Here is an 18,112-nt window from a genome sequence, read left to right on the forward strand (position 1 = left end):
TTTGCAGTAATACATAATGTCATCACTACAGATTTAATATTTTTGTTGAAGTAAAAATTTCTTAAAATAAATTTTTTATCTTATAAAATTTTTATTAAAATATTTCTTAATATGCACACAATTTCTTTAGCTTAGAATTATATATATTTAATGATTTAAACTTTTGTAGTGGAAATTAACAGTATCTATTAACATTTTACAATATATTTGTATTTCATGTTTTTTTCTTATAATTTTAATAAATGTTTAGTTGATTGTTTTCTTTTGAATATCGTAAAAAATATAGTAAAATTACAATTCCATCAATTCGTAAAAATAAGTTTGCAATAAAATACAGAGGACAATAACAAACAAGATTTTATTTCTAGCAAATAATTGTAAATTATTTTCTAGACATACAGTTTTAACGCTTCTAAATCTTTATCCGTAATGCAATGTTATTATTACTAATATTATTTTGTCTATTTTTACAGTATCTGCTGCTGAGAAATGCAATCAATAATATTTGACAGAGCAAAAGAGACAAATTTCTTCGTGACGGCCTTCAACGTCTACGTTTCATCAAAATTCATCTGTTCTCCGATGCCGATCAGAGCAAGATCGCGCTGCCGTTCCGGGGGATGCTTCTTCTTTTTTCGTCGGATTGCCAGTTTTCACACAATTTCCTCAACCTCCCACTTTGCCCCACTACCGCGAGTGTCTATAAAAGGTCGCCAAGCGATGGTGGGCAAAGATATTTGGTCGGCCTAGCCCGGAGCTCACCAAGTAATTTGAGATTGGCCCCTTCCCTGCATGTTCTTCTCATCGCCTTCTGCACTCTTCACCACCCTCCCTCCTTGAATGCGTAGCTCGCTCTGGTGGAGAATTCCAGGTGTCAGAGAGAAGAGGTGGCACAGGCACATCGTCGGACCAAACGCGAAAATAGCTCTCTCATTTGCCCCTCTTTCCTGCCGATCTCTTTCAAGCGTAACAGACGCATCTTCGTTTTTTTCTTCCTCGAAATCTCTCCGTTTCCCTTAATTCAATTTTTGATATACATTATTTAAAGAGAGAAATTCTTGTTCTACATTCTATATTTTGCGCTTACATAATTTTTGGTTAATTGCATTTTATTATAATTGCTTTATCTATTTATTTACTTGGTAATTTTTAATCGTAAAATGTGAATTTAAAAGTATGCACTTCTGTGCGCATAGAAAAAAGTAAAATGTTTTATAAATAAAAAATTATAAATGCTTTGCATCTTTTTGGTACACATTTTTATATATTTATATATAATAATATGCACACAATTAAAAACTAATAAGTAAATATTATAAATAAGTATTTATAATAGCTATTTATTTCCTAAAATAAACAGTAAATCTAATTTGGTTCTTATTCTAATTAAATATTAATACTCTTTATCTATCATTTTTCTTTCTTTTAATGTCACTATTCAGTCATCTATGACATTGGATTAATTTATGAATTCATTTTCTATAAATTTATTTGTGTATATTTTTATTTTGCCAAAACTTGTTTTCAAAATAGTAAATTAATTTCGCTGTTTTGCTACAGCATGTTTTATGGGATATTTGACTTGAGATTAATCTGAATCAATTAAGTCACATTATTTATTATGTTTACAAAGAAAAAGATCATATAGATAATGAAATAAGAGAAAACAATAACTCGAGAAAGTATCTACTTGTGGAAATTGAATACGCAATCTTTCGGGATTTGTAGTAATTTTAGTGTTATGTGCTTTTTATGCACATATATTTCGGAGATTAAGATTTCTGTCACACACACAATATGGTTCTTATCGTTTTATAATACTTTTGTAAAAATAATTTGTAAGAATATTTTTTTCTTTAATTATAATATTCAAGTTTAAATATTAAATTAATGTTCAAATGTAATTATATTAATTTATTAGCTTGTACAAAAACATTTCTTCATAATTTTGGATTGTGCATTTTATTAATCAGCATTAACTAACAAATTTATGAATAGTATATAAGAGAAATAATATGACAACAAAATTTGTATTTTTTGAATTTAGTTTTAAAAAAGCTAATAATGATTTCCGAGTCGCCGAATTAGTGCGCTGCCCTAATTTTCTAAATTTAACTCCTTCCGACTCTTGTTCAGTTGAATTTCTATGCACTATATCGAAAGATCTTGACTTTCTGACCATGTGCTAACTATTTATATGCAAAACCAACCAATGAATTGTTTGATAAACTCTACTAAAGTGAAATTTATACAATTTAACAATTGCTGCTTAATAATCTGTTGTAAACAAAGATATAATTGTATTCTTTTAATGTTTGTTATTATTATGATTTTTGAAAACCTTATTCTATTCAGGAATATAGTATTTATATATCTATGCTCTTATATAAAGCTTAAAGATATTAAATTATTTTTAATAGTTTTAAGTTTTAACAAATTATGTGAAAATGTCTATGCATATTTTTTTATCTGTTAATTCAATATTAATGGATAATAATAATAGAAATATTTAAATATCATGGAAAAGCGTTCAAAAAGATTGTTTAAGTTTATCATACAATTTATTAATATATCGCGTCCCCTTTTCATATTATAACATAATTTTCAGCTGTTACTTGCAAATCCGCACCTGTCATATGCATATCGTTCTATAATTATAGAGCACATTGGTTCAAGATTTAGGAAGAGGGCAAAACAGGTGGCTTTTTAAGTGTAAGGAATTTCTTACTAATGATGAAGCTGTTAAATTTATTATGAAATATAGGTGACTGTATTTACGAAAACAAAAATATAATATAGAAATTGAGTGCGATTTTATCCTGCATAATATTATTTTATTTATATTTTACGATTATAAAAATACGTTTAAATTTATTATAAATATTGATTATGAATCTTTTATTATTACAAAATTTTTTTATATAATATTTACAATATTAAATTTTATGATTATCAAAATAATGCATAAAATGTTTGGAATTCAGGTCATCGGTGAACACTAACTTGTCTAAAGTCTGTCGTATAATATAACAATGTCTTCTGAAAATAGTTCTATGACTACAAACAATATGATCTGCTCTGCTTTTAAGATGTAAATCGAGCTGTCGTGCGCGTTATATGTAATAATTTTGATCGCAATTTGCACATAACTGTGTTAAATATAATATAACGGAGCTTATGAAAGTATATAATCTTTTATCGCATAGACTTACTGTATTAATCTTACATTTGTCAAAATTGCAATGTGATTTTTATTTAAATACAAAATATTTTTGGATTATATTGTACAATAATATAAGTGATAGAAGATGATTCTTAGTCTTTTTTAATTCTTTGTCTTTTATTATTAAAACTGACTGAAATAGTTTTTTATAAAAAAAAGGTAATTCATCGATCAATCAAGTCGCGCATACGATGACACGCGTTGACTCATCATTTCAAAAATCACCACAAAAAACTCAGACCAAAGCTTTTCGTTATTGCCACAGAAGCTCGCGGATGACTAAGTCGCTCTATTCCTGTCTGAAGAATACTCTTCTATATTCACTGAGAAAGTGGAGTAAATCGTATAAAATATCAACTCATCGTCAGTCACGTGTTAATCTCGCTATGATTTTCTATTTTCATTTTAGTATGTCCTGTAGTGGGGATATTAATATATAAACACTTTTGAAATTTAAAAATAATTGCAATAATCCATAAATGTAGAATTTGCTTTACATTCTCTAATAGACTATTACATTTTTTAGTCTTTGTTACAACATATTATAATACTAATATTCTTATACATATATATCAACATACACACATATCGATAAACGAATATTAATTTTATTATTTAATTTTTATGTAGTAAAAAAGAATATAGTTTTGTATTAGTATTAAAAAAATTCTTTGTAAGACAATAGAAGTTTAGAAAATGAAAAAATCGATAATTACTATTATCGATATAAAAATAAACAATTCTATACGTAAATTAATAGTAAATATAATTAATAAATTGTGTCCACTCTGTAATGTATCCATAAAATAAACTTTATCATAACATATTTTTTATTTAGTTTTTAATTATATAGGAAAATGTTTGTTCAAGTGAGAAAATTAATTTTTATAAAGTTGAAAAATATATATGTTTTATCACAGACTATATAGTTTAAGAATTTACATAATGTTAAATTCACACAAAATTATTATAACGAAGAAATATTGATATTTTAATTTTGATTATTATTATTATTGTAATATACATATATGTGTGTATATGAGCATATTTATATCGAGAACAAAATATTTTTAGATGGATTCGTCATACGAGAGCAAAGCTGGCAATCGGCTAACTGCTGTTACGATTCTCTTACGTTGCTTCCTGTTCCAAATTAATTACTAACATCGAGCATATGATCGCAGTTAACTCGTGGTACCAAAATTATGCGGAATCTATCAACGTCGTCGTAAATCGGATCTAGATAACGAGTTTAAACCTGACATGCTTCTCGTTTTATCTTCCAGAGCGATGCAATCGCGTCAATGTAATACATGATATTTGCATAACATACAAAATGTACCGATTCCTTTTTAGTAAAATATAGGTCAAACTGAAAAAATAATGGCCACTGTTAAAATGAGATTAGATATTAGATATTACAACATTTAATATTACAAGTAATGATTGAGAATATTCGTTGATGATCATAATCAGATGATCAATTGCTGACTTGTAAATTATAAACAGATTGTTATATATTTATATCGATTCATTTAAAATAAACATAATTAAAAACATCAAATCTACAATTTTCATTATTATAAATAATATTACATATATTTGTTTAAATAATATTATATATATAATTCTAAATTAATGTTTAAGGTAAAACAGTTTTAATAAATAATACAATACATTTATAGGAACACATTAATAGAATTATTGCAACAACAACAGCTGAAATATTGCATAAAAATAGTTAATAATTTGTGTTAAAATATTAATAAATAAAACAATTACATATTAATTAATACCATTGAAAACAAGCGATGCAGATTTTGATATCGAATTCTTTTTATTTTTTACTTAGATTTATATTTAATTTTTATCTAAAGTCTTTTAGCTTCTTTATTTATAATATAATCTCTATGTGAGTGTATATATACATATATATATTGCACAATACTACATATTATATAAAAATATCTAAAATTATGTACAAGTATATAAGTCATATAAATGTGTGTTATTTTTTTATAATCATAAAATGAATTAAAATTGTATAATCATGTTGCAGCATCGTTATTTTTGTTGATCTTTAGATCAGATTTCAGCTTTTAGAAAGCTTTCGAAGGTATTCTTGTAGCGCCATCAACTTAGAAAGCTCTCAACTCGGAAATCAAAGACTGTATCAATCTCCACGGATAACTTTGTGTTAGGTTGCTTCTCAAGTATAGTACTTATCATTTGACCACAAAATCTGCCAAGACAATATCATTCTAATGCTTTACGTAGGTTGGCAGCACAAAGTCTAATGAATAATAATAATATCTAATATCTGTCAAATAACTAATTAAATATCTATTTAATTCCTAATCAAATACATAAAGTACATCGAGATAAAATCAATTAATTCTTATTTCTCATTTCTCTCTAAATGTCATTAGCAAATTAATGACATAATTTTGTATAGTATTATTTCAACTCTTTGTAAATAAACGCAATTTTACGTACAGAATTTACAAAATATAATTATATGCTCTTTATCTTTTCTTCTAAAACAAAACTTGATAAAAGAAAGAATAGTTCTCTTCTATAAAAAAATTATGAAAACTTATTCTTTGTACTCTTTCAAGAAAAGTTTAATTTACAAAGTTTAGTTAAAAAAAAATTATTTTGTTTGATCAAAGAATCTGTAGATAAAATATACGTAATATTGTATGTAAAATATATGATATTAATAAAAAAATGTAATTTTATTAATTCTATCAATACATTAAAGTATTTTTAATTCAGTGTGTATACTAACAATATAAAAAAAAGGGAAATTTGATTTATTAAATATAATTATATATTTTATAATATTATATTAGAGATAACAGAAAAAAGGATTATTGAATAAATACAGATTATTTCTATATTTTTATTTTGATAAAAAGATAATAAAAGTCTAGATTTCGTAAAAACGCTTCGTATATTTTTTGACGATTCTTCTAAAGTTAATGGAGAAAATAAAATAATAAAAATTAATTTTTCTTTTTAGATAAATCACGAAAGAAAAAATGTCGATTATGGCTTGAAATCACACAGGAATCTTTACAGTTAATTTATCCAAACTAAAATTTGTCAATATTCTAACGTCAACTCGGCAAACTTTCCGAGTTCTTTGCGGATCACGTTAAGTCCCTCATTCTTGCTCTTCCGCATCGCTCCAATTGTAACAGTGCAAATCTTGTTTGGAGATACCTCGCTCACGATTTCTCAGAAGGGGTTTTCTCTTTTGAGAAGTTCTGTAGATTCTCGTATGAAGAGACCATCTTATTGCACGAGAGAGAATCCAGCCAGTGGAAACAGTCTTGCGGCAACGTTGTTCTCATTTCCTGAACAAAGACAACTGTAGTTTCGCGAATGGTTTGTTCTATCTCGGTGTGTGAGAGAACTGCTTCCTTTGAGAACATCGAGAGAGAGTTCGAGAGCTCTTGAAGATCTGATGATTAAAGCTGTAAGTTCTGAATAATCCGATCTCTTGTCTCTGTGCGAAACTTGTCGAATTTTTGTAACGTATAGATAATTATTTGATAATAATAATTATGTATGAAATTAAAATGTTTTGAAGAAAATGTATAATATTTAAAAAAAAGAGAATTAAATAATAAAATACAAATTTTTCAAAGCTGAAAATAATAAATTAAAATAAATAAAGAATAATCGGTATAGTATATAATATTTAAAATAAAATCAGATAAATTCCTTTTAAAAATTAAGCTTAAATATTTAAACGCAAAATAATTAACAGAAATATAAATATAAACATAAACATTTTTGACATATTTAATATAAACATAAACATAAAGTGTTTAAATTTTAAATTGTAGCGTGTATGTAACTACAATTAATATAATTATAAAAAGTTTATAAAGAATTAATAATTATCAAATTAAATAAGAAATAAAGTACGTTTGAAAATTTTTATTTATTGTCTCAAAAAAATTGAGTTCAGACAACGTTTAACATTTCAATTTACTTTCATGTCATTTCTGTTGATTACGCCAACATCTTTATTGACCACTCATGTCATACCGCGATCTTGTTTCCGACCGAGCGGAAACGCATATACTCGCACACGGGATTTATCCTCGTCCCTAGTCCCTCCTCACGAAACTGCATTTTCCTCGCAGCCACTGAAGCAGAAGATGAAGCAGAAATGGATGGAGAGCGAGACAGAGACGGTACAAAGCTATTCTTAAAATAGGGTTCGAGTGAGCGCTATGAGTGCGACAAGAAACGATTCGTCGCTATAACGCCGCTAAGCCAGCAGAAGGGAAGTCGAGAAGAAGAAAGAAGAGGAAGCGCAGAGAGACTCCAAGAAGAAAAGGAGAAAGAGAGCGAGAGAAAAAGAGAACAAGAGGGACTGTGGCGTGCCTCGCGGGTCGCCGGCTCTTCAGGGTCCGAGCTTCGTCCGAAACGAAGCGCCTTCGCTTCGCTTGCCACTTTCCTCTCCTGCGAGGTCGCGAAGGAGTTTTCCTCGAACCAATCGATCGTTTCCTAATCCGTGGCCTTGATACCCGTGACCTCCTCTTCTCCTTCCAACATCTTATCGCAGTTGAACCGTTTGGTGTCGGTGAATCGTGTGACGGTGGTCTGGCTACTCCTGTGCTTGATGGTGGTTCGTGAAGCTTACTGCAGGAAGCATTTCTGGAGACCTGTTTCCTTCTTTTGAGATTTCTTCGTCGTTCTGAGGGCAAAGGATCATGACATCGTATAGGAGTTATGTAAGTTCTTTATATTATTATTATTTACTCTAATGAGACTGGCCCGATCATTTCAAAATTCTTTAATTTTAATATCAGTTTATTTACGTTTCGTGCAGATTTGTTATTGAATATTATACACAAATATATATACTGAAGGTTAACGAGGTTTTTTACCTCCCGTATTTTTATCGTTCATTCATCACGCGAAAAAATATCCGCAGGTTCCTGTGATGCGATGACGCACATATCGAAATAAACGTAATTTTTATTTGATCGATGAAACTGATAATCTCGCTTATTCTCCAATTTTCATCGATACTTGACCACGTGCTTTCAATTGTAGCACATTGCGTGGAAATATCTGAAATGAATAACAAGATTCATGAAATTTGCAAAGCACAATAGCCTTTTTCTTATATTGTCATAAAAAAATCTAGATAACTATTTACAATTTTAACTTGTAATTCTGGTTCTAACGTAATGTGTTAGTGTGATAAATTTATATCTAGACAGAATTAGTATTATATAAATTTGATATCGCTTTGCATTCTTATATTTTTGTCTAATGTTCGATTGCTATATTATTATTATAAATATTGTTTTTATGTAAGTATTTGTAAGTTTATTTGCAAGTTTGATTTAAAATAAAATTGCATATTGAATAGATTTTTTTAAATGCAACAATATAATAATAAGCCACAACAAGTCAATATATAAAAATAAATTAATCATAGAAGACTTGATAAATAATATATTTTAATTTGTTTGCTTTTATTAAAACTTTGATCTTAATTTAATGTGACCAATATATCTTCATACGTCATAAGTATAAATTGATATAAATTGGTTTGAGCGCACATACTACATTCCACATATTAATAGTACATCCAAATATATATATTATCGCTATTCGATATCCTTGTACATATCATGTAATTTTCCCTGAGCGTTTACGCCAATCTAGCTAGGCGATTAATTCTCGGTCTCACAGACCTAGCGTATTTAACGAACATGTATAGTGTAAATGAGTGTTTTAAGCATACCGAATATTCAAAGGGCACCTTTGCTGTTGGTTCTGGTCGTTGGACCTCGCGTATAATTTGTGTGCTGGCTCCGCTTTCGTTGCAATTATGCAATGTAAATGAAGTCCATTAACTTTATCGTTCAAAGGTCCAGGTCGCATGCTCGCTTATTCCTTCTGCAGACCAATCTGGATGTTTGCAAGATACCGCTAAATCGAAAAGCTCTCTCTTAATAGTGATAACGCGACTAACATATTCTCTTGTCGAGGAACGATATGTTGAATGCACAATTTTCGTTCACGCACGTGTCTCGCGTGTTCATGCTCAACAGATTATCGCTAAGCTACGGTACATACGATATATTCTTTTATTGTGCTAGTCGTTGGTTGCACCGGTTTACATTTCCGTGCCTTGAGTTTTTCACTTTTAGTTTAAAACTGCAACCGGAGCGGCGCAATGTTCGTAGTGTTTCCAACGCGAACGTAGATCTCGCAAGCTCGTAATTAAATTCGCCCCTTTATCACGAATGTTTCGTTAGAATTGTACCAGCTTGACTATGCCACGTTGCACGGTGGAGAATTTAACATGGAGAAAATGAAATTCTGCAAAACGGCGACCACATTTAGAAACACGGTAATACACATATTTGTGGGTATATTTAATTATTTAGATCGAGTTACAGTACTAAATTTAAGCTAAATATTTAACTTTTTTTTCTCAGAAAATTACGTTATTACGCAAATTATTCACTGAGCAAAAAACTGTATATACGTTATCTTGAAACACAGGTATTTTTAATTTCGACGTAGAATAAAGTAATCATGTTTTAGTATTTCGGGGATGCCGGATTTTCAAAGTATAACAACGAGTAAAAAGCAAGCAAAATTACTTAATGTTTAAATAATATAAGTTTACAAAAATTACATATTTTTCGATTTAAGTCTCCTGATTGCAATACAAAATACATCGCGATCAGGAAAGAAGATCCCGCGCATTCAGTAGATACAGTCTGACTCGCGTCAGACTGCAAACGCTGCGGGCCGTAAAAGATCGATCACGGCTCGCCGGAAAGTGCAGCACGGCCGGGATGTGGCTCGATCGTTTATCGAAGGAGGTCGAAGCGATTGTTAGTGACTTCCAAGTACGAATCCCTGGCTGCATGCCTCCCAGAAACATTTTCGTGCAGCGGGCCGCCCCGGCCGACGCGACGCGACGCGGCCAGCAAAATTAGCCGGGTCTTTCCCAGACCCGGCATCTGCCCGTGTCCCGCGTCTACGTATGTATATGTATGTATATATTCGTGTATAAAGCTTTCTTCTCCGCCTCGATATATACGTCCGCGATCGGCGCTGGAGGCGACGTCATGTACCGGGTGTCGAATTTCAAAGCGGCTCGGCAGCTGCGTAGGATAGATTTGTCTTAGAAGTGATTCGCGTCAAACTTGATGCAGTATACATCGAGCACAGGCAAGGTTTTCTACCGAAAACTCCTGAAAGGTCTCTTCGTTGAGCAATAAGGATTTTTGTACGCGACCTGGATGCGAGAGCGTATACCCTTGGGCCGGAGGAGAGCCCCGTCTTCTTCTCGAGCTCTTTCAGATGACTACTGCTTGGTACAACGTGCGAACGGAAGTGCATGTTGTGCGATGTATCACCTAAGACAGAAAGCTTGTCGTAGACTCTCTTCGAATTACTATTGCTGTCGAAAACAAACAAATATACTGTAAAATATAATGGCTTATAATATATTTTTTAATTTAGAATAAAAAAAGTTATAGCAAAATCAAAAGTTAAAAGTAAAATATTGAACAAACATTTTAAAATTAAAAGTAAAGAAGTAAATTAATTAATTAATGATGTCATATCGAGATAGTTAAAATCGAAAGACTTTTTTATTATATATATTAACATGAGTTTCTTAACATGAAAAATTGATTATTATTTTACATTACGTGTTGTTTTCTCTTTATTTATTTTATAAATTATTTAGCTTTCAGATATTTTATCTAATTATTATTATAAGTATATAAAAATTGTTATGAATAGATTGATAAGTGAAAAATTGAATACAGAGAGATATAACGTAAACATTAAAATACTAGATCAAAATTATTATGTTTAAGAAATTGTATTTTTTTGCCGTGTAAATATGCTTAACGTTATACTGAAGTGCAATAAGTCATTAATGCATTCTCTTTTTCTCAGTAATTATTTTTAATACTCCTGTCACCTCAATTTTCTTTGTGTTCTTTTCATTCGTTTACAAGCATAAGTAATATATTTTCGCTTATGTGATAAATAAAGACTTTCTCCCTGATTCATCAGCCTAAACATATTTCTCTCATCATTTCATGAAAATCATGTAAAACAACAGTAACATTTGTATTGAAACTACTAACCTCGACATAACTAAACCACACGAGGTATACTCGATGAAACTTTGGATAAATTTAGACTTACTACGCGTATATTTGTGCTCTACTTCCTAGGCAAGACACCAGATACATTAGGCTTGAAACTTGAAAATGGTAGTTAATTTATACATGTTTGAATGTGTGTGTAACACATACAGAAATTATCTACATTTTAATTTTATTTGTTTTCGTAAAATAATCTCTATTTGATTTTGGATTATTTATCCAATTTTGCATAAGAAAAGATGCTTGTAAATTCTCTCGGTGCTTTCATCATCGACAATAAGCAAGAAGAATAATTAAACATGACGAAAATGATGATGTGACTGAAAGTTGAAAATAGTTGAAACGATGTTAATAATTTTGCTGCATACGTTCAGAGATTGGGAGACCTCATACATGTTAAAATGTTGTAACGAAGGGCAAAGCAGTAGCAAAATCCGGACAGCGAACCCAGATTTAACAGCTTCTTTGAATATTCCAGGAGTGCAATGGTGACTGCAAACGATGGTGCGAATGCTTTTAATCGAGCGTACCATTCGTCTTTCTTTTATATCTACTTTATTCCTTTTGCGCCGCAATAGAACCCGATATTATTGCTACGTAACTCGAAACTACTTGAGAAAGAGGAGTTTTTGTAATGCACTGGAATTTTCATAATGTTTTGTTAAAAGACTTTTAAGAATTCTATAAGATGTATAATAATATAACATTAAATAATTGCTTGAAAAATAATGTTATGAGCAAAGCGGATTATTCTCGAAATCTTGTTTGAAAAGTTTAAAAAATTGTACGTGCAAATATAATTTTATTTTTATATAAAAAAGTGCTACAAAAATATTTTATTTCTGCATTTTAAGAAAATTTACAGCGCAAAGATTAACATCAATTTTAACAATTATTATACTTTCTTTGAAAAAAATATGTATAAATATACTCTACATAATTTATATAATTTTTTTCATTGATAAAACGCAATAAAAATGCATACACACGAAGGCTGTAAAGTGAGATCATAGATGATTATACATGACATTTCGCAGTTATACTTAAACATCTATACTTAAACTATACTTAACTTGTCATTTTTTTATTGAAGTAATGACGGAAGACAGATTTTGCTTCTGGATTTTGAAAGAGGCTGAACTGTCGGATGTCACATTATAAGAAATAGGTATGTATGAGAGAAACTAGTTGAATTCCATTGAATTAATCATAAACCTTAGCTGATGCCAAAACTACCATTCCGTCACCGACTTCGAACAGAGAATGTATGAAGATTTGATAGTTCGAATGTTATATTCACACCTCATGCAAATAGATGTGCACTGATTTACAATTGATTTTACCTCTTAAAGTTCAACGCAGAACATCTTCTTTAACATCTATTTTATAATAAAATAAAATTATAAATAAAATTAAATAAAATATTGTAATTTATAATTGAAAAGATTTTCAACATCAGTAAACTTTTATTTGTCGATATTATTCTTCCTCTATATAATATTTTAATAGCATAGTTTATAGTATATACTAGTAAATATATTAAATATATATAATATATATATTAAAAGTTTTTTATTTCTTCCTCTCTTTTTTCTTTTTCTTTCTTAAAACTTTATCGTATGGCAAATTATGATTTCTAAGCAAAATAAGAATATTTATTAAAATACATAGATAATTTCATTTGCTTTTATAAAAAAAAAAATTAAAAATAGCTAGTAAATAAAAAGCATATTTCATTACATTCTGATACTACTGTTGTACGAATAAGAATGTCAATGATTAAAATATAATTGAATCGTGTTTGCAATTCTATTACGTTATATTTTTTCGACGAAAAAGAATTATGATCCCGAATCATGTTATGTACTATTCAAACACGTGTGCTGGAACTATCGCAACTACATATTTTATTAAAGCCGACAGCGGAATCGAAGCTGCCGAAATATTTGTCATCAAACTCCCAACGAAAATGAATGTTTCGGGATCGTGCCAGACCAGAACTAGCGTCGATGCATTGCTGTTTTGACGTCGTTGCCTTGTTAGTGACATGTCGGATCGCGACGGGCAACAATGTTGTTGGCAAACACAGCTGATCTCGCGGATCAATTGTCGGAATTGAACCCAATTTCACCTCGCGCTAGGTTGACTTAGTACATGGTGTCAACGAATCGGATCGATAAGCGCATGCCGGCAAATCAGCGATTATGCGACGCATTTTTTGCACGCAAAATAAAATCATTTCTTGCAAAAAAATCTGCACTCACCAACTGAAATTAAATTCTTATTAGAGATTATTCTGACTATCTGAATATCTAAACGAAATTGTTGACAGATCACGTCTAATTATAAAGAATTATTTGAAGTTCTAATAATAAAAAAAAAATAAACATAATAATATAAATATATTTTTAATATAAATATATTTTTGTTTTGTAATGTTTTCTGGTTATTATCTCGATGAGAATAAAGAATTATTTTACAGAAATAATTTGCCGCATAGTTTCATATAAATATATGACTAAAGAGAGCGAGAAAGATCCTTAAAAAATTATGCATTTTAATTATGCAGAGAAATTTCATATACATGTAAAAATAATACATCTACTTGGTAGAACAAACTAGTTTGCATGTGCCTAGAAGAGTTTATGATGCATTCGTCGGTGTTAAATTCAATTTGCAAAACATTGCTGTAATTATAATCAATTCACTTCTGCATGATTACAAATTGTATCATCATTTTCCAGATTTTACATTTATTATATAGTTGGTTTATTGTAGCCATTATATTGTCAAAGATTTTTATAAAATTAGGTAAAAATGTTTTTTAATTTTTTCAAAAAATTGTTATTTTCTTGTTTTTCTATTCATATTTTATATAAGAAGTATTAAAAATTTAACATTTATTAAATAAAATAAAATTTATATATAATTAAACAAAATTTGAACAAAAAAAATTTTTTTAATAATAATAAAACTAATTACCAAAAATGTCCTTTATCTAATTTATGTTATTTAAAGGAATAGCTCTGATATTATTAATTTTGCATTGTTAATAGTATTGTTATAATTTTTTTTTAATATAAGAAGTTTTATTTAAAGAGTATATAAGAAGTTTTATTGCTTTATTTATTAAGAAAAATATATACAATCTTTCTTATTTTTTTTATGCCACTAGAGATTTAGCTGAATAAATGTATTTGCAGAGAAAAAAGCAATGTTCAATATCGTAGCATGTTGATTGTACACTTAGTAACAGTTTTGCTCTCTAGAACTCGAACATTTCAGATCTTAAAAGATAATAAATAGAGACGTACAATCAATATTTTATATCATCGATAACGCATAATCCAACAACGACAACGTAATGATGATCGATTTATCGGCTCGTAACGCTACTGAAAAGTTTGCCGTCTTTGAAACCGGACAGAGAGGCTTTAGTAACTTCCGGTAGCTTACACAGTGCTAGAAGTTTTCCAATTACACGGCGAGGCCATCGCAATTTTCTCGTCAGAACCCTAACATTCTTCAATCTGTACTCCACTTGCGAAGGAATCTTTTTGCTCGGCACTTTTTCTAAGCGCTGCTAAGGTTTCAAGGAAGTTTAAGTATTACACCGGATATTCTACCGTGACTTACTATGAAACCAGATTTTAGAAAGAGAAATAAAGAAGGACGTAAAAAGAGAGAGCTACGATGTGATAAATTATATTAAATTAATTTGTATATTAAATTAAAATTATATAAACTCTTTTTTTAAGCAGGGTACAAATTTGACGAAAAATGTTAACAAATATTTAAACATTAGAATAAACTTGTTGTATAAAAGAAAAACATGTGACATGTATGTGATATTGAATTAAATTATGTTAAATATGTAATATATTTTGTTATCGTACATAATTGATAATTTTCTTTAATATTACTTTTTTTCAATAATTTTATACTTTATTAATCATTTGAGTATAATTTTAAACTTTTAAAAGCATAATTTTTGCTTTATTAATTAAAAACTTTTATAATTTTCTCACAGTATTACGAACATAATGCTCCCCTGTCTATGAAGCGGATGATGGAAATTTATTCACTTGTGCTATGATCTCTCTCAATGTCGAACATAACACGAAACTTATATACATCCTTTTAATACTTGTCACAAACTGCAGTGTATTTAAGTGGTTAAAAAGGGAGTTAATCGGTCATCATGTCAAAAATCACGGCAGTTAACGATGATTGTTATTGGTGTCCAAAATTTGTTTCTAAAATCGTCACGTGTGTTTACATGTGTTCACACGTGTGGCGGAGTTTCCTAAAATCATTTCTCCGATTCACATTATGATGTGCTGAAAATCTTGGCATGTACCCAACGTGTGAATCGTAAAATAATAGACCACCGTTGTGGAAAGCAACCTAATTTTTCTCTTTAATAAAATAACTGGATAAAAATTCTACATTTCTTTGATGGGATTAATTCTTTCTACATTAAATAATTTGAATTTTTAATTAATAAAAAATATTTAACGTGTGTATGGGAATATTAGTTTTTCTATTTTATAAAAAGATATAAAAAATCATATACTTAATGATATAAAAAATTTAATTAAATAATTAATTAATAAAAAATAATAATATCTTTTATTTTATTATAAAAAAAAGTGATTATATTTTCCAAATCGTTTATTAGTGGGTGGTCTAGAAGGATCAACGACGTGATCGAGACTATTTAAGATTACAATTAAGTAACATTTTTGTTCTGTCGAGCTCGTGACAGCTGGTCGTGCGTTATAAATTATAATAATGCACCGAGTTGCCAGAGGTTAAATCAGGCTGACACTCTTCAATTATATGGCCTCCCCTCAAGCTATGCTATTACGATGCATCGGTCGCCCACATCCTCATCAGTGTCATTGAGAATGTACCGCATCATCGCGAATAAAACGTTCAATCTTTTTCCCTATCTTTCTATGTGTGTCGTAACTTTGAACTTCATTCAAACAAGTAAAGTATTTGAAGCATGTCATGAATAACAAATTTAATATTCAGCTCATGCATATTTGAACATTTATTTTAAAAGTGACGGGTTTAAAAATATTTTGTAAACAATTTTTTATATATTATATTCTGGGACAATCATTTAATACACAACCATTTTTAATAAAATTATTATAAAGCGAAATAAAGATATTATCAGTTATATATTATATATATATATATATATATATATATATATATATATATATCTATATATATATATATATATATATATATATATATATATATATATCTATATATATATATATATATATATCTATATATATATATATATATTTATATAAATATATATATAAATATACATTTATATAAATAATCTATTATTTCATATAAATGTCAAAAGATAGGAAGAAACAGACTTCACTATTTTATACAAAAAAATGGTATTTTTGAAAATGTGCACTAACAGCAAAATTATTTTCCTATTTTATATACAAGCATCTCACTTAAACCTAAAGATTTAAACCTAAGATAAAGGAACAAAAATGCATAATAGTTATCTTTTGACTCTTCAACTCTTCATAAAAATATTTTTCAATTTTCGAGAATCGAACCGTGAAGGAAATGATAATGTTTAAGATCAATATTCGTACATCCGGATATAAATAAGTGCAAATATCAACATATAGTTAGACACATTGTTACTTTTACAATATACTTTGTGTGATATGCAATAGCGCATATATGTACGTTTGTATGTGATGGTACGATATTGCATCGGATTTATTGATAGTTGAATAGCCGTTCTTTTTTGCGCTCTCATATTCATATAAACTCGGAAAATTTCCGAGTCGAATGTAAACGGATATCCTGTCATGTGTATTTTTGCACGCATAGATCTGCACAGTCAAACATAGATTTTGCAACATGGAACGGTTGTCATTGTGTAAATACTATAAGTTTGTGTATAAAATGCATTGTCAACGTTTTAATACCGACGTATTTTACATTCCAGTTAAAATTCTTTTATTAAAAAATTTATTCTGAAAATGGATAGAATATTTGTGAAGCACATATCTCTTTTACATTTTATAATTATTTAAAAAAAGAACCGAAGAGATGTAACTTTTTATCAAAATATATCTAAAATATGATTTTTAGAAATCATTGGGGCTTGTCATAAAAAACTTTTGCGATGATAAAATATGGCTACGAGATATATATATATATATTTGTACTTTGTACAGTGGCATTATATTGAATTGTATTTTTACAGTATTGTCTTTCTGTGCAACAGTTGTGTCTTAAAAGTAACGAAGAAAGAAGTTGTGCACTCTCTGCGAGTTATAAAAAGATAAGAAACCAAAGCAAAGATACAAAGCCGCGCACGTTTGCAATATTTTCTCGCGACCATTCTCGATCTGATCGATAGAGATAAGAGGGAAAATCTATATATGGAGCCGTTCTACTGCTACATATTTCGTATATTTTGTAAAGAAAGAAAAAAGAGAGATTGGTAGGAACACGAGTAACGATTGCTTTTGCGATGGAAATAAAGCGATTTATTATATTTAATAACTTATGGCAATTTCTGAATGAAACAAGAATTGTAAACAGTTATTTTTAGAAGGAATAAAGAAGTATCGGGAGATTTATTCAATCCAACATTGCTTTCAATGCGATGACATATTGTAATAAAAATCATATTGGAGACTTATATATC

The 18,112-nt window shown here is 29.1% G+C and overlaps 1 protein-coding gene and 1 long non-coding RNA gene across 5 annotated transcripts in view; one reads left to right on the forward strand and one right to left on the reverse strand.

The window, feature by feature from the left end:
• Positions 1-7,270: 7,270 nt before the first annotated feature.
• LOC140664241 (FH1/FH2 domain-containing protein 3-like) overlaps positions 7,271-18,112 on the forward strand; it is a 162,719-nt gene continuing 151,877 nt past the window's right edge. For 2 of the 4 annotated variants that reach the window (XM_072889184.1, XM_072889186.1), the window contains exon 1: positions 7,295-7,977. In XM_072889184.1, coding sequence (XP_072745285.1) covers positions 7,957-7,977 — 21 coding nt within the window. In that variant the 5' untranslated portion in view covers positions 7,295-7,956. Of the gene's footprint in view, positions 7,978-18,112 lie in introns of all 4 variants that reach the window. The other 2 variants (XM_072889187.1, XM_072889185.1) reach the window with 2 other exon arrangements.
• Positions 7,811-9,343, reverse strand: LOC140664242 (uncharacterized). The gene is made up of 3 exons (XR_012046420.1): positions 9,003-9,343; positions 8,134-8,320; positions 7,811-7,940 (listed from the first exon to the last, which is right to left on the reverse strand). It is a non-coding gene; the product is annotated as an uncharacterized lncRNA (long non-coding RNA).

Source organism: Anoplolepis gracilipes, chromosome 3 (assembly GCF_047496725.1).
Source record: "Anoplolepis gracilipes chromosome 3, ASM4749672v1, whole genome shotgun sequence".
NCBI lineage: Eukaryota > Metazoa > Arthropoda > Insecta > Hymenoptera > Formicidae > Anoplolepis > Anoplolepis gracilipes.